A 13225-nucleotide genomic window follows, 5' to 3' on the forward strand; every position below is an offset into this window, starting at 1 on the left:
GTAGGCCAGGAAAAATAAAACTACTTCTCTATATGTGAGTGTCACAGGACAACAGCATTCTTTGCATGTTGGATGATAGAATGTCAACAGCCTCTTTCATGGATTTTATAACTACACCTGCTGATTATCAGTGTAGTTAAACCTGCAATCTACGCAAGAGGAAGAGGGAAATGCCACTTGCTGTGTAGGCAAGGCACAATATTGGTACCAATTAATCTTACTTGTTGATGAACCACAAGTGGGAAAGCTGATGACCTCTCACATTCTCTGTCATGATGTCAGATGTGTTCTTTGCCAGGCGCTACCCCTGGCCAGCCAGCAAGAGCTGACCCTAGTTGGCATTGGGGCATGCTCTAGGATTGCAGCTCCCTGCCCGTAGGATGATATGAGGTGCGTCAGTCATATCAGTGCCCCAGAACAAAGCGAGGCACGTTTCAGATGCTTCATAAATCTGATACTCTTGATGTCCTCCTGAGGAGGCTGCTGTTTGGACTGTCACGGGGCTGAGCTCAGGTCCCTTGGTGTAAGCGGGTTATGTGAGCGTGCTCTGCCAGCACTGGGGAGTATCTGCCACGTCTGAGACCTTCAGCAGGGTTTACGCTGTTAAGAGGAGAGAAAAAAGGGTCTTTAAATAAAATAAAAGTTGATTTTTGTGTGGCCTTCCCCTCACAAACAAAGCCAAGCAGGGTTCCTGGGGGCATTACGCCATTAAGTACTGGCATGGGCCTCGCAGGGGCGGTGCGGCCCGAAGCCTCCGTGCGGTTCCCTTTACGGTGAGGTCGGCGGGGCCCGGCCTGGTGGGCGGTGCCGAGCCGCGGCGAGCAATGCCGTGCCGAGCCGTACCGGGGGGGCGCCACCAGCTCGCGTGGAGCCCGTCCCGGCCGCGGCCCCTGCGTGTGCTCTGGGGCCGGCTCTGCGCTGCCCGCTTGCTCCTCGGCCTGCTTCAGGAGCTTCAATGAACCCCAAAACGCGCCGTTTTTTCACAGCGCGAAGCAAACCCCGTGCCACATGGCCCAGGAATAAATAAGCAGTTACGGCGGAATACTTAGTGAGAGGCTGCGCGGAGCAGAGCTTCTGGCTGGAGGCGAGAGGAGGACAGTCTGGAAGCCCACGCTTGGTATCGATAGGATATTGTAAAAATGCTGAACAAACTGTGCTTAGGCTGTGGACATTAATGTTCATACCAATCTGTAATTCTTGTAAGTGTAACATTTGCAATAACTTTTGTAATGTTTTCATAGGCTTGTTTTAAGCTGTATAAAAATTATGGCTGCTCTTGGACTGTAATTCTGTAAGAAATCTTAGATACTGATAAATTATAATTTTGGATCATGTCATATGAGGTTTTTTTTAATTAAATAGATGACTCCAGGCATGAAAGACAGTGATTAATTTAGTAATGCATGTTCTTTTCCCGCCTTTATTTTTCCTTTTAAGAAAAAAATACTATTATTAGCACTTGTGGTATTGTGTAAATACCAGCAGAGTTTTGTACCACTGACTTTTAACCCGGTAGAAAACAAGTTGGCAGGCCACGGTAGAGTTGTTCAGGAGCAACAATCCCCTCCCATTTTCTCCAGCTTGCGTCAGGTGCATCTCTGCCTGGTTCTCTCTTCCTCCCAATGGGAATACAGACCTCTTCCTTTTTTTTTTTTTTTTTTCTTCCACATTTCAAAAGCGTTTTGAGGCTAGAACCTTCAGAGTCTGATGGGGCTTTCAACACCTCCATTCCCATGTCGTTGCTTGGTATTGACACCAGAACAGCCCTAAACCTTATTCCAAAGAAACCAGATGCTATATTCAGCCTCCTCCTCAAGCACTAGGCCCTGGGCTATTTGGGTCAAAATACATTCCTACTGCTTTGTGTAATTTAGTTGTTGCTTTCTCAATTTTATTATTTACTTTAAGAAAACAAGGACATGGATCTGCTTCCGTACCAGTAAAATTCTATGGCTATCATTGTGTTGTGGTTTAGCCCGGCTGGCAGCCAAACACCACACAGCCGTTCGCTCACCCTCTCCCCTCCCTCTCCGGGATGGGGGAGAGAAACGGGAAAGTGAAGCCTGTGAGTTGAGATAACGACAGTTTATTAAGACAGGAAAAATAATAACAATAATAATAAGACAGGAAAATAATAATAAGACAGGAAAAATAATAACAATAATAATAATAATAATAGTAATAATGTGTACAAAATAAGTGATGCACAATGCAATTGCTCACCACCCGTTGACCGATGCCCAGCCTATCCCCGAGCAGCCGCCCCCCCACCCCGGCTAGCCACCCCTATATAGTTCAGCATGACGTCAGATGGTATGGAATACCCCTTTGGCCACTTTGGGTCAGCTGTCCTGGGTCTGTCCCCTCCCAGCTCCTGCTGCACCCTCAGCCTGCTCGCTAGCAGGACAGAGCGAGAAGCTGAAAAGTCCTTGGCTTGGTGTAAGCACTGCTCTACAACAATTAAAACATCAGCATGTTATCAGCGCTCTTCTCATCCTAATCCAAAACATAGCACCCTGCCAGCTGCTAGGAGGAAAATTAACTCTGTCCTACCTGAAACCAGGACATATATATTATAGCATAAGCACACAACAGGAAAATGTTGCATTAAACGTTCAGTGGTTCAGGTTTGGAGTTGTTATGGTCGCTTCTCTATTTGAGGAATCCTCAAGATTTGTGTTTGTGTTTAAATGGTGGACATCATGTCTATCATGACCTCCAAAATACCCGAATTTTCTTGGCAATTCGTGATAAGGAACATAAGACTTTTCAAAGTCCTTTTCTAAATATGCACAAGTCATAGTAATGGAGTATGAAAAAAAGATGCCTTGCAAGGATAAATAGCGATGGAGAGTATTATACATTAAAATGAAAAATGAAACGTCATTTTCAGTCTATATAAACCACTCAATCCTTTGGTATTTGTGATTAGTTTTGTTTTTATACTAATAATACTACTTTGTGCACTAGAGACAGCCTATATTAAACATCTGATTTTTATTTTAGAAAAATTAAGTTATCATTAGTACATGAAGTTGATGTGGCTTAGATAAAACTAATTCTCAAACAAAATGATAATCAAGTGAAGTTAAATAAATATGATGCCAGTAAATGCCTGTTTTGTAACGTGTACTTTACCCTCTTGCAGGAGAATAGATAAGCAGTAAGAAGAGCACAACTGATCACAGAGCACACCATGGGTATCTGTTTTCTTCTGTTAATTGTAGGGGTTTGCTGGGCACAGTACAACCCCAACACTCAGGCTGGGAGGACATCTATTGTACATCTCTTTGAATGGTGCTGGGCCGATATTGCTCTTGAGTGTGAACGCTATTTAGGTCCTAATGGATTTGGAGGAGTTCAGGTATGTCTGTTCCTATCAGTAGGTAGTAAAATTGCTTCATAGATGGTAATTTGTTTTTCAAATGAAAATGTTCAATTTACCAAAGGACAGGTACTGAAAAAGAAAAATAGAAATTGGTAGTGCAAGTAGTAAATGCTGGCAAATATATTCCTCAGCCATCATCATGTTAGAGTGAATTTACTTCATCGCTCCAAAGCACGTTTTGCTCTATATGCTATTACGTTTAAATGAATTAGAGTTGCTTATCACTGGCTAAATCTTTTTTTTTTATACTGCTGTGAATAACCAAAACTTATCTGCTTGATATTTAAATCAAGAGAAGTGCTTAAGAACTAGATAAACATAAAATTAAACTATGACTAAGAAAAATGAACTCCCAAGAAAAGTACCAAAGTGCTGAAGATTTCAAATAAATAAACTAAAAGGCTACTAATTCTGTTCACCCAAGCTGGCAAGCTTCTCTCTGCACGTCAGAGTGTCCGAGTATGCCATTAAAAGACCCAGCTTTGCATTATTTCAGACTCTTTGATCTGTGAGGCATGCAGTCCAAAAGATGATTAGGAAACTATGTCCATGGACGTAATTTTTATAGTATGTTTCTAACTGCTGAACATCTGGGCCTAAGTATTTTAATTGCAGCTCACTACAGTTTAAGAAGAGGATACTGGGGGTCTATATGGGTTAGGTATTGTGAGTTGCTTCCATTAAAGGGACCTTATTTTATATTTTTATTGTTCTTTCTCTAACAATACTGAGCAAACATAAATAAACACTTATTGGTATCCTGTTACCAAGAGACACCATCTTATTCACAGATCTCACCTCCAAATGAAAATGTTATCATTGCTGACCCCTGGCAACCGTGGTGGGAAAGATACCAGCCAGTCAGCTACAAGCTCTGCACACGATCTGGAAATGAAACTGAATTTAGAGACATGGTGACCAGATGCAACAGTGTTGGAGTAAGTGCTTAGAAAACCTTGTGGTGTTTGTAGCGCTAGGATATAGATACCAGCTAATTTAGAAGGGAAGACAAGGTAGCATTGGAGTAAAGATGTTTTTCTTCTATCTGTCGAGTTGTGTGTTGTACCACAACTGCCATATGTTAATAAAAAGAAGTATCTTAAATAAAATGTTGGGGGAAGCAAGCAAGCAGAAATAGGAGGATATGGCAGGAGGTAAGAGAAAGAGAATATTATTCAGTTAGTAGCGCTATGGAAAGTAACTTTCTTAAACTGAAATGTGAGCATTATTCTCTAGGTACATATTTATGTGGATGCGGTAATCAACCATATGTGCGGAGGTAGTGCTGGTGCTGGCAACCATTCTACTTGTGGAAGCTATTTCAATGCAAAGACTGAAGACTTTCCAGCTGTGCCATATTCTGCCTGGGACTTTAATGATGGTAAATGTAAATCTGAAAGTGGAGACATTGAGAATTATCATGATGCATCTCAGGTAAACCTAAAACTATAAACGCATTTTTTATGTCCATCTGTTTCAGGGCTGTTATTTCTTTGCTCCCCTTTACTGTCAGACATTATATAGAAAATAAAACTCATGGAAAACTATCCTAATTGATAATAGAGGTTAGCGTTACTATCATGAATTCCACTTCTTTATCTAGAGCAAAGGGATAGCTCTACTTGAGCTAATGGCTCACCTTTGGATTTAAGTAATATGCTTAGGTATTTTATAAGGACAGTTTTAAAGATCATTAAATCTATTTAGGGATTCTTATTTGTGTTTTCTATGCTTTAAAAAAATATGAATTATTACTTACCCCTTGCTATAATTTGGAAGCTTTCTTTGGTCTCAGTTTCAGAAGAGAGAGATTAGGGTTTACTAAAGAGAAACAGTAAGGCTATAATACTGAAAACCAACGTTCTTTTTAGAGATTTCCCTTGCTACCTTGTGTGCCTCCCTTGACCTCCTTGTGTGCAGATAAGGGGAGTCTGTGTGTTCCTCTGTATCTGATTATATGGTCAGGACTTTACTACAGAACTGAAATTATTTTATAAAGATAAATACCTGTTTTGCTTGAGCAATGTCTTACGCCTTTCAAATGTATTTAATCTTGCCTTAACCTAAGTTTAGGGGAGAGGAGTTTTAGGGAAATGGCAGAAGAGGGGGAGACATAAATGTCTCTGGAATCTTGAGCAGCTCTAAAGAGTCATCTCTATTGCAGGTTCTTTAGTACAGGTTGCAACATAGGCAGATGTACTTTGCTGTTTCCACGCAGATGTGTGCATAGCCGTGGAAACCCAACATAAGATTTATTAAACATATACTGAGTATAATGAAACACTTTTTTAAAATACTCTTTTTGTGAAAATCCATGACCATCATTTTGTATTTACAAGAAACTAAGGTGAAAAAAGAGACAGAAGATAAGAGTTTAATGTTTAGTAAGACTATAGAACTAAATATATTTTAAAGATTTTGAAATATCATTTCCAGAAATCTTACCTGCATCACAAAAGAAATAAGTGCACTTGAAATAATAATAAATCTGCGCGTTAATACACTGGACTAAAAATAACATATGATATTTTTGCCTTATACTTGCATTAAAAAGCTGATTATAGATTTAATATATGGCTCTCTGGTACATTCCTTCATCACTTGCATCTGTGTATGCTGGGCAAACGTAGGCTTTGTAATGCTCCTTCTATGTAGAGGACTGTCCATGATGTCAGTCTGGATGACTGTCCAAGGTGTAAGATATGCATGGTGAATGATGAACAGTGAAGGTTTCCTTTTGTCATTGTAACACAGAGAAATTCAAAGAAACATGCAGAACATTAGATTTGGGTTGTGAGGTGAAAAATGTTTCATTTCGGAATTTTAATATAGGTCCGAAACTGTCGTTTGGTTAATCTTCTTGATCTGGCCCTGGAGAAGGACTATGTGCGCTCCAAAGTTGCGGAGTACCTGAACTACCTCATTGATATTGGTGTAGCAGGCTTCCGGATTGATGCTGCCAAGCATATGTGGCCAGAGGATGTGAAGGCAATTTTAGACAGGCTGAAAGATCTAAATACTAAGTGGTTTTCTCCAGGAGCTAAACCTTTCATTTATCAGGAGGTAATCTCTATTTTCTTAATTGTAGTTTGCATATGTATATTTTTGCAGAGTGTAGACTCAGTCCTGCACCTAAAGCAGTGCTTTGCTTGAGCTGGGCCTTAGCAACTTTCAGTCTTGATCTATAGAAAGCGATGTCAAGATTTAATAACCATAATTTGAAATATCTAATCTGCCTGCAGAAGGTCATTGACATGAAAAGTGCCTCAATTGTTTTGCACCTTCTGGAGCTAATTAACCTGGAAATCTTATTGAGATGTAATTTACTGCATTGAATTAAATGTAAAAATTCTGTCAATCTCAAAAAGATAAGATTTCAGTCTCAGAATTGTAAATTATGAGTACATAAATTGCAACAGAGTATTATAAATGGTGATTACGTCTGAAATGGCAACTGATTGCATAATGGTCTGAAACTATTTTCCCATGGCACAGCCAGTGTTAATTTCACGTTCCCAATTTGTGTATGATGTTTGAGAAAGAAACCCGAGTAAGAAAACCAAAAAACAGATTCCAGTCAGCAAAAGCTAAAGTTTCCAGATACATTATATGAAAAACGTGTTACCAAAAGATCTGAGGCAAATAGATAGTTGTCTTTTAGCTACATCCTGAAAACAAGTAATGAGGTTGCCCATGTGCTGGAAGCACAGGTACTGGTGCTTACATTTTCGATAAAGCTCATACTGCCCAAGCTATAATTATGCAGTAGTCATCAGACACAGTAAATAGATTGAGGATGGAGATGGAAAAAAAGCTAAGAGTGAGGTAGAGATAAAATGAACAAAATAGCAATTGATGCAATTTAAAAAAAAAAAAAGATAATATTCTTAGCAAAAGTAGTGACTCTTCCTTGCCCCTTTCTGTTCTAATTGTAAGGAATGTTCTTTCATGTACTAGGTAATTGACTTGGGCGGCGAGCCGATCACAGGCAGTCAGTACTTTGGAAATGGCCGAGTGACCGAATTCAAATACGGTGCAAAACTGGGGACAGTGATCCGCAAGTGGAATGGAGAAAAGATGTCCTACCTAAAGTAAGGGCGACCATCCTGCAGCTTGCGTAGGATACGCTGGATGCGCAGCTTGACGGGGTAGATTCAAGTCTTTGTGTTTTTGGCCAGGAACTGGGGAGAAGGCTGGGGCTTTGTGCCTTCTGACAGAGCCCTGGTCTTTGTGGATAACCATGACAACCAGCGGGGGCACGGGGCTGGTGGAGCTTCCATTCTAACCTTCTGGGACGCCAGGTAAGGAATGCTGGGTTGTCTGGGTGATGCCTCTTCCTCTTGCTGATTTGTTTGTCTGTTTGTTCCCCGGCACGCTTTCTCTTGCCACGTCTCATTATGCTTTTGGCCCATCAGGCTTTATAAAATGGCCGTTGGTTTCATGTTGGCTCATCCGTATGGGTTCACACGTGTGATGTCAAGTTATCGTTGGACAAGAAATTTTGTAAATGGGCAGGTAAGTTTGTAACGCTGAAGATTCACATTTGCTAACCTTCTCAAGTGATTTCTCTATCCCGTGTTGGATCAGGTGGGTGGAAATTAGATGTGCCATCCATCCCGCTTTTTGCTCTGCGTTTTCCAGTAAGAACTTTCAAATGTCTCTTTTCAATAAAAGGATGCCAACGACTGGATCGGACCACCTAGCAACTCAGATGGATCAACAAAGTCTGTTACAATCAATGCGGACACCACCTGTGGCAACGGCTGGGTTTGTGAACATCGCTGGCGGCAGATAAAGTAGGAGACTCTGGAGCAAAACGCAGTAAAAGCAGTGACTTTTGCATCATGAGCCTCTTGGCTGTGGAGCTCTTGCAACTGCAGTGACAGCCATTCCTTGCATTTTCAGGAACATGGTTATCTTCCGTAACGTGGTAGACGGCCAGCCTTTCTCAAACTGGTGGGACAACGGCAGCAATCAAGTAGCGTTTGGCCGTGGCAATAAAGGCTTCATCGTCTTTAATAACGACGACTGGTAAGTCGGTGGGAGAGACCGTATCCCTGAGGAGAAGCATAGCTCCTCAGCTGGAATGCTGAAAGGGCTCAGGACATCAAGGAAGGGGGATGTCCCTGAGCTAGAGCACAGTCAGGTGAATGGAGAATATCGAAAGCAAGGCTGAGGTGTCTGAGTGGAGTGTCTGAAGATGTACAGATTGCACGTTAACCTCTTGAGTATCCCATTCCTGTGGTCTCCCTCACGTATCATGTCATCTCCAGTGCATCCACATGTGAGTTCACATTAGAAGAGGCTGAGGCTGTGGACAGAGCAGTGCCCAAGGATGTAAGCAGTAGGAGCTGAAGTTTTGGTAGTTCTGAGCAAAGAAGGCACTCTCTCACTTCCCTCATCGAAACTTGCCAGTCCAATCCAAGCCAGTCCAAGCCAGTTCATCCCTAATGCATTGAACGATCATCACAATTAGGATTACCTTTAGGAGCACATGTCCTGTTGTGAAGCTCTTTTATGCTTTGATTTTGTCCCGTCCTTTTCTTCCAATGAGAACAACTCCTACAGCCTGAGCTAGATTCATGCAGTGGCACCCCAGTTCTGGAGGGCCAAAAGAGAGTGCAGGGAGAGAAGCAGGGTCAGGCTCAGAACTCCCTTGCATTACATTGCCCTTCCAAGCCATGCAATAGCATCAGCTTCAGAATTCCTTTACCCAGTTTGAAATACCTGTTTTGAAATCAATGGAGAAGCAGCGTTCACTGATTTTCACACAGGTACATGAACACCGATTTGCAAACTGGTCTGCCTGCTGGTACCTACTGTGATGTTATTTCTGGACAAAAGGAGGGCAACGCATGCACTGGAAAGCAGGTGTATGTTTCCGGGGATGGAATGGCTAACTTCCAGATCAGTAACAGTGACGAAGATCCATTTGTTGCAATTCACGTTGATGCCAAGTTATAACTTCAATCAGAATTTGTTTCTCTCTTGTCAGTCTGTACGTATGCTGTTTCCCCCATTTGCGATTCCCTGGTGTTCTAGAATGAGTGATTCTCCGTACCCAGTGAATAATAAATGGCAATCAAACTGAAGAGTGATGTCTCTTCTCCTAACGAACTGGATCGTAGTAGCATTATCACGTCATAACCAGGGGCAATACCACTGGTAGCTCTTAAGGCTACCAAGAGAGCACTGCATTTCCCAGATCACAGAAACACAGAAGAAAACAAAAAATAAGACAAAAGGAGCCAGCACCTGAGGAAGTTAAAATGCTCTATTTCCAAGGCTGGTAGGTGCACGCATAGCCGTAACCTGGAGCAGGCACATTGTGACAGGCAGCTGCAAGCAGTGCCTCTGCTTGCTGGCAGTATGTCCCTTCTCTGGGGCAAAGCCCAATTGGAGCCCAGGTCAGCAGATGAAGCTGGGCTGTGCCAATCAATTATTCCAGCCTTTGACATCAGTCAAGCCAGTGAGTGGCCTGGTTCACACTCAGTTTATGTCCTTTAGCAAACGAAAGCTCACTTCTCCCACTGCTATCCCCAGTGGCTTGCTGCAACTAATGTTCATGCTTGCTATTTCCCCCGTAAATGTGAAGTGAGCTGCATAGCCAAGCACTGCTTATTCCTCTTGATGGTAGCTAAAGCATAGCATAATATTGTCTCCGTGTTGAAGTAGCTCTGCTCCATCTCAGATTCCCTTCCACTGAGATCTCTTGCTTCTTGTAACACAGCACTGAAGAGGCTTGGCATGTAAGGACAAGTTTGTGTCACTTCATCCTTGATCAGGACACTAAAAAATGGAGGTACTCAGCCTTCCTTTAATTTTTACAGCCAGCAGATCTCCTCCCTCCCTGACAGTGCAAAGTTTAAAGCTCCGTTTATTGACAAGGCGCACTTTAAAATCAGTCTATAACCTTCAAAGAGCTGTTCAGCAGCAAAAAAAAAGGAAAAAAAAAAAAAGAAAAGAAAAAACACATAAAAACACGAACAACACCAAAAGAACAGCAGAAGAAAACCATCTCAGACAGAGATCTCTAATTTAGAGAGTGGAAACTGCAAGCTATCCCAAGGCTATTCTGATCAAAACGAGTGTTGCAAAAGAGCACTCCTAATTAAAGCTTATCCATTTGCTAGGAAGTGTTCTCTGGAAATGGTGACCATCAATAATTTGTTCATGACATATCTCATGAGTAAGACAACTGTTTTCTTCCAAGCAAACAATGCTAAGTCATTCTCTGTCTGTGCAGATGTGGCTTGACCAAAATCTTTCACTGCCTTCTGTGTTGCCTTGTGCTATCCCTCACTGCAAGCAACAGGCTCCTGGCAGTCAAGCAGCAACTGGAATGGGGAGCCAGCCTCTTTCAAAGGGGCAGGAGTGCTCCCTGGCCTGATCCCAGGGGCAAAAGACAGGTTTGCAATGGATATCCGGACAGAGACTGGAGCACAGCGTATGCTTGTCTGCATGCTGCATTAGGTTGTTGTAAAGTTTTTTTGTTTGTTTGTTTTGGTTGGTTGATTTTGGGTTTGGTTGGTTGGTTGATTGTTGTTTAGTTTTGGTTCTGGCCCATGTTGACATTCAGGTCTAACACTCACAAACTGGGTGTTTCTCTGCTAACTATTAGACAGACATTACCTAACCCCAGATGTAGAAGTCCAGCCATAAATATTGCAGGCTCTAACCACCGTACCTTTTGTGGAAAATGATTGAAATGACATACATCCGCCTGAGGTGTCCATAAATAACAGGCAACAAAGACATGCAGAATGCAGAGATCACGGAATCACAGAATCATTAAGGTTGGAAAAGACCTCCCAGATCATCTGGTCCAACCATCCCCCTACCACTAGTATCACCCACTAAACCATGTCTCTGTGCACCAAGTCCAATCTTTCCTTGAACACCCCCAGGGACGGTGACTCCACCACTTCCCTGGAAACCCATTCCAGTGCCTGACTACTCTTTCTGAGAAGAAATTTCTCCTAATTTCCAACCAGAACCACCCCTGGTGCAACTTGAGGCCATTCCCTCTTGTAATGTGCGAGAGGAGGCCGGCGCCCAGCTCCCCACACCTTCTTCTCGGGTCGTTGTAGAGAGCAGTAAGGCCTGCCCTGAACCTCCTCTTCTCCAGAGTAAACAACCCCAGTTCTCTCAGGCACTCCTCATAAGACTTGTGTTCCAGACACTTCACCGACTTTGTAGCCCTTCTCTGGACGAGCTCCAGGGCCTCGATGTCCTTCTTGTACTAAGGGGCCCAAGACCGAACACAGTACTCGAGGTGCGGCCTTGCCAGAGCAGAGTACAGGGAGCGATCGCCTCCCTGGTCCTGCTGGCTACACTATTCCTGATACAAGACAGGATGCCGTCGGCCTTCTGGGCCACCTAGGCACACTGCTGGCTCATGTTCAGGTGAGCATTGACCAACACCCCCAGATCCTCTTCGTCTGCACAGCTTTCCAGCCACTCGGCCCCAAGCCTGTGGCGCTGCATGGGGTTGTTGTGGCCAAAGGGCAGGACCCAGCACTTAGCCATGTTGAACGTTATCCCATTGGCCTCTGCCCATCAATCCAACCTGTCCAGGTCCTGCTGCAGGGCCTTCCTACCCTCTGGCAGACAGACACGTCTCCCCAACTTGGCATCATCTGTCAGATGGATATGTCTTTGCTTGTGATCATGTCTGAATCCAAATTTGCCATCATGTTGGACTGTAGCATTTATTTTATGTGATGTAGAAATTGAAGACTCGGCCTCAGCACTGCACGTACCAGTGGAATTAAACATTATATATAAACACATACAAATATGATTTGTGCCTTCAGACTGGTTCACAAGGTCTAAGCTGAGTATGCCTGGGAAAGACATGCATTTCACATTTACCTTTGGAACAGCCAGCATGAACATTAGTTTGCAACAACACTTAATGATACCACTTCATATAAATCAGAAGAAATAATAATGAAGAAAACAGTGCTAACTAATTCTGAAAAACTTGAAGATCAACAATAAACTTGACAGTACCTCTAGGTTTCCTGACTCATCTCAAAGACCTGTTGTTGTTCTGGAAGATACTTGCTTTTTTCACCTTCTTTGCATTGTTTTAGGAGGCAAATATGTACCAAAAAAAGCTTGAAACAAAAGGAACAAAAACAAACCCTGGATGCAGGCCAGATCCTTCAAAAGCAGTGAACAGTTTGGCCACCAAATTTTGAATTCACGTAAGACAGTGGCAAGATTTATTTTCTTCGACGTGGTATATAGTTCTACAATGAAACACAGCTAAGACTGACTCTTCAATTGCTACATCACATAAAACAAATGCTGCACTCAAACATCATGGAAAATTTGGATTCAGGAATGATCACAAGCATCTCTGTATCCTGCATGCCTTTATTGCCTAATATTTATAGAAAGCAAAGGCAGATGAGTGTCATTTCACTCATTTTCCACAAAAGCTATGGTGGTTAGAACTTGCACTCTTTATGGCCTGACTTTTACATTTCTGGTTCTGAAATGTTTGTCTAATAGCTAGCATAGAATCATGCAGTTTGTGAGTGATAGGCTGCAAGTCAACATGGGCCTGAAGCAAAACTAAACAAAAACCAAGCAACAAACAAAACAACAAAAATTAAAAAATAATACAAATAAATAAATAAAGAGGTGGAACAGCCTGTGGAACAGCCAGCATGGCTGATAGTTTGCAGCAAGCCACTGGGGATAGCAGTGGGAGAAGTGAGCTTTCGTTTGCTAAAGGACATAACTGAGTGTGAGCCAGGCCACTCACTGGCTTGACTGATGTCAAAGGCTGGAATAATTGATTGGCACAGCCCAGCTTCATCTGCT

At 42.6% G+C, this 13225-nt stretch overlaps 1 protein-coding gene across 1 annotated transcript; it reads left to right on the plus strand.

Moving 5' to 3' along the window:
* Nucleotides 1–799: 799 nt before the first annotated feature.
* On the plus strand, nt 800–9480 carry LOC118243423 (pancreatic alpha-amylase-like). Its single transcript, XM_035537449.2, has 11 exons — nt 800–1199; nt 3149–3364; nt 4180–4326; nt 4625–4822; nt 6221–6451; nt 7346–7479; nt 7567–7689; nt 7804–7903; nt 8063–8184; nt 8294–8419; nt 9163–9480. The coding sequence occupies exons 2-11, from the start codon at nt 3197–3199 to the stop codon at nt 9350–9352; spliced, it is 1539 nt and encodes a 512-aa protein (XP_035393342.1). The 5' UTR covers nt 800–1199; nt 3149–3196; the 3' UTR covers nt 9353–9480.
* Nucleotides 9481–13225: the final 3745 nt, after the last annotated feature.

The sequence above is a fragment of the Cygnus atratus genome, chromosome 8 (assembly GCF_013377495.2).
Source record: "Cygnus atratus isolate AKBS03 ecotype Queensland, Australia chromosome 8, CAtr_DNAZoo_HiC_assembly, whole genome shotgun sequence".
Taxonomy (NCBI): domain Eukaryota; kingdom Metazoa; phylum Chordata; class Aves; order Anseriformes; family Anatidae; genus Cygnus; species Cygnus atratus.

Excerpts from the sequence above, each read along its gene's own strand:
- LOC118243423 (XM_035537449.2), top strand. The coding sequence starts at position 3,197 with ATGGGTATCTGTTTTCTTCTGTTAATTGTAGGGGTTTGCTGGGCACAG. Across the intron at positions 7,690-7,803 it reads CTAACCTTCTGGGACGCCAG|GCTTTATAAAATGGCCGTTG; the intron begins GTAAGGAATGCT and ends TTGGCCCATCAG. Across the intron at positions 8,420-9,162 it reads GTCTTTAATAACGACGACTG|GTACATGAACACCGATTTGC; the intron begins GTAAGTCGGTGG and ends ATTTTCACACAG.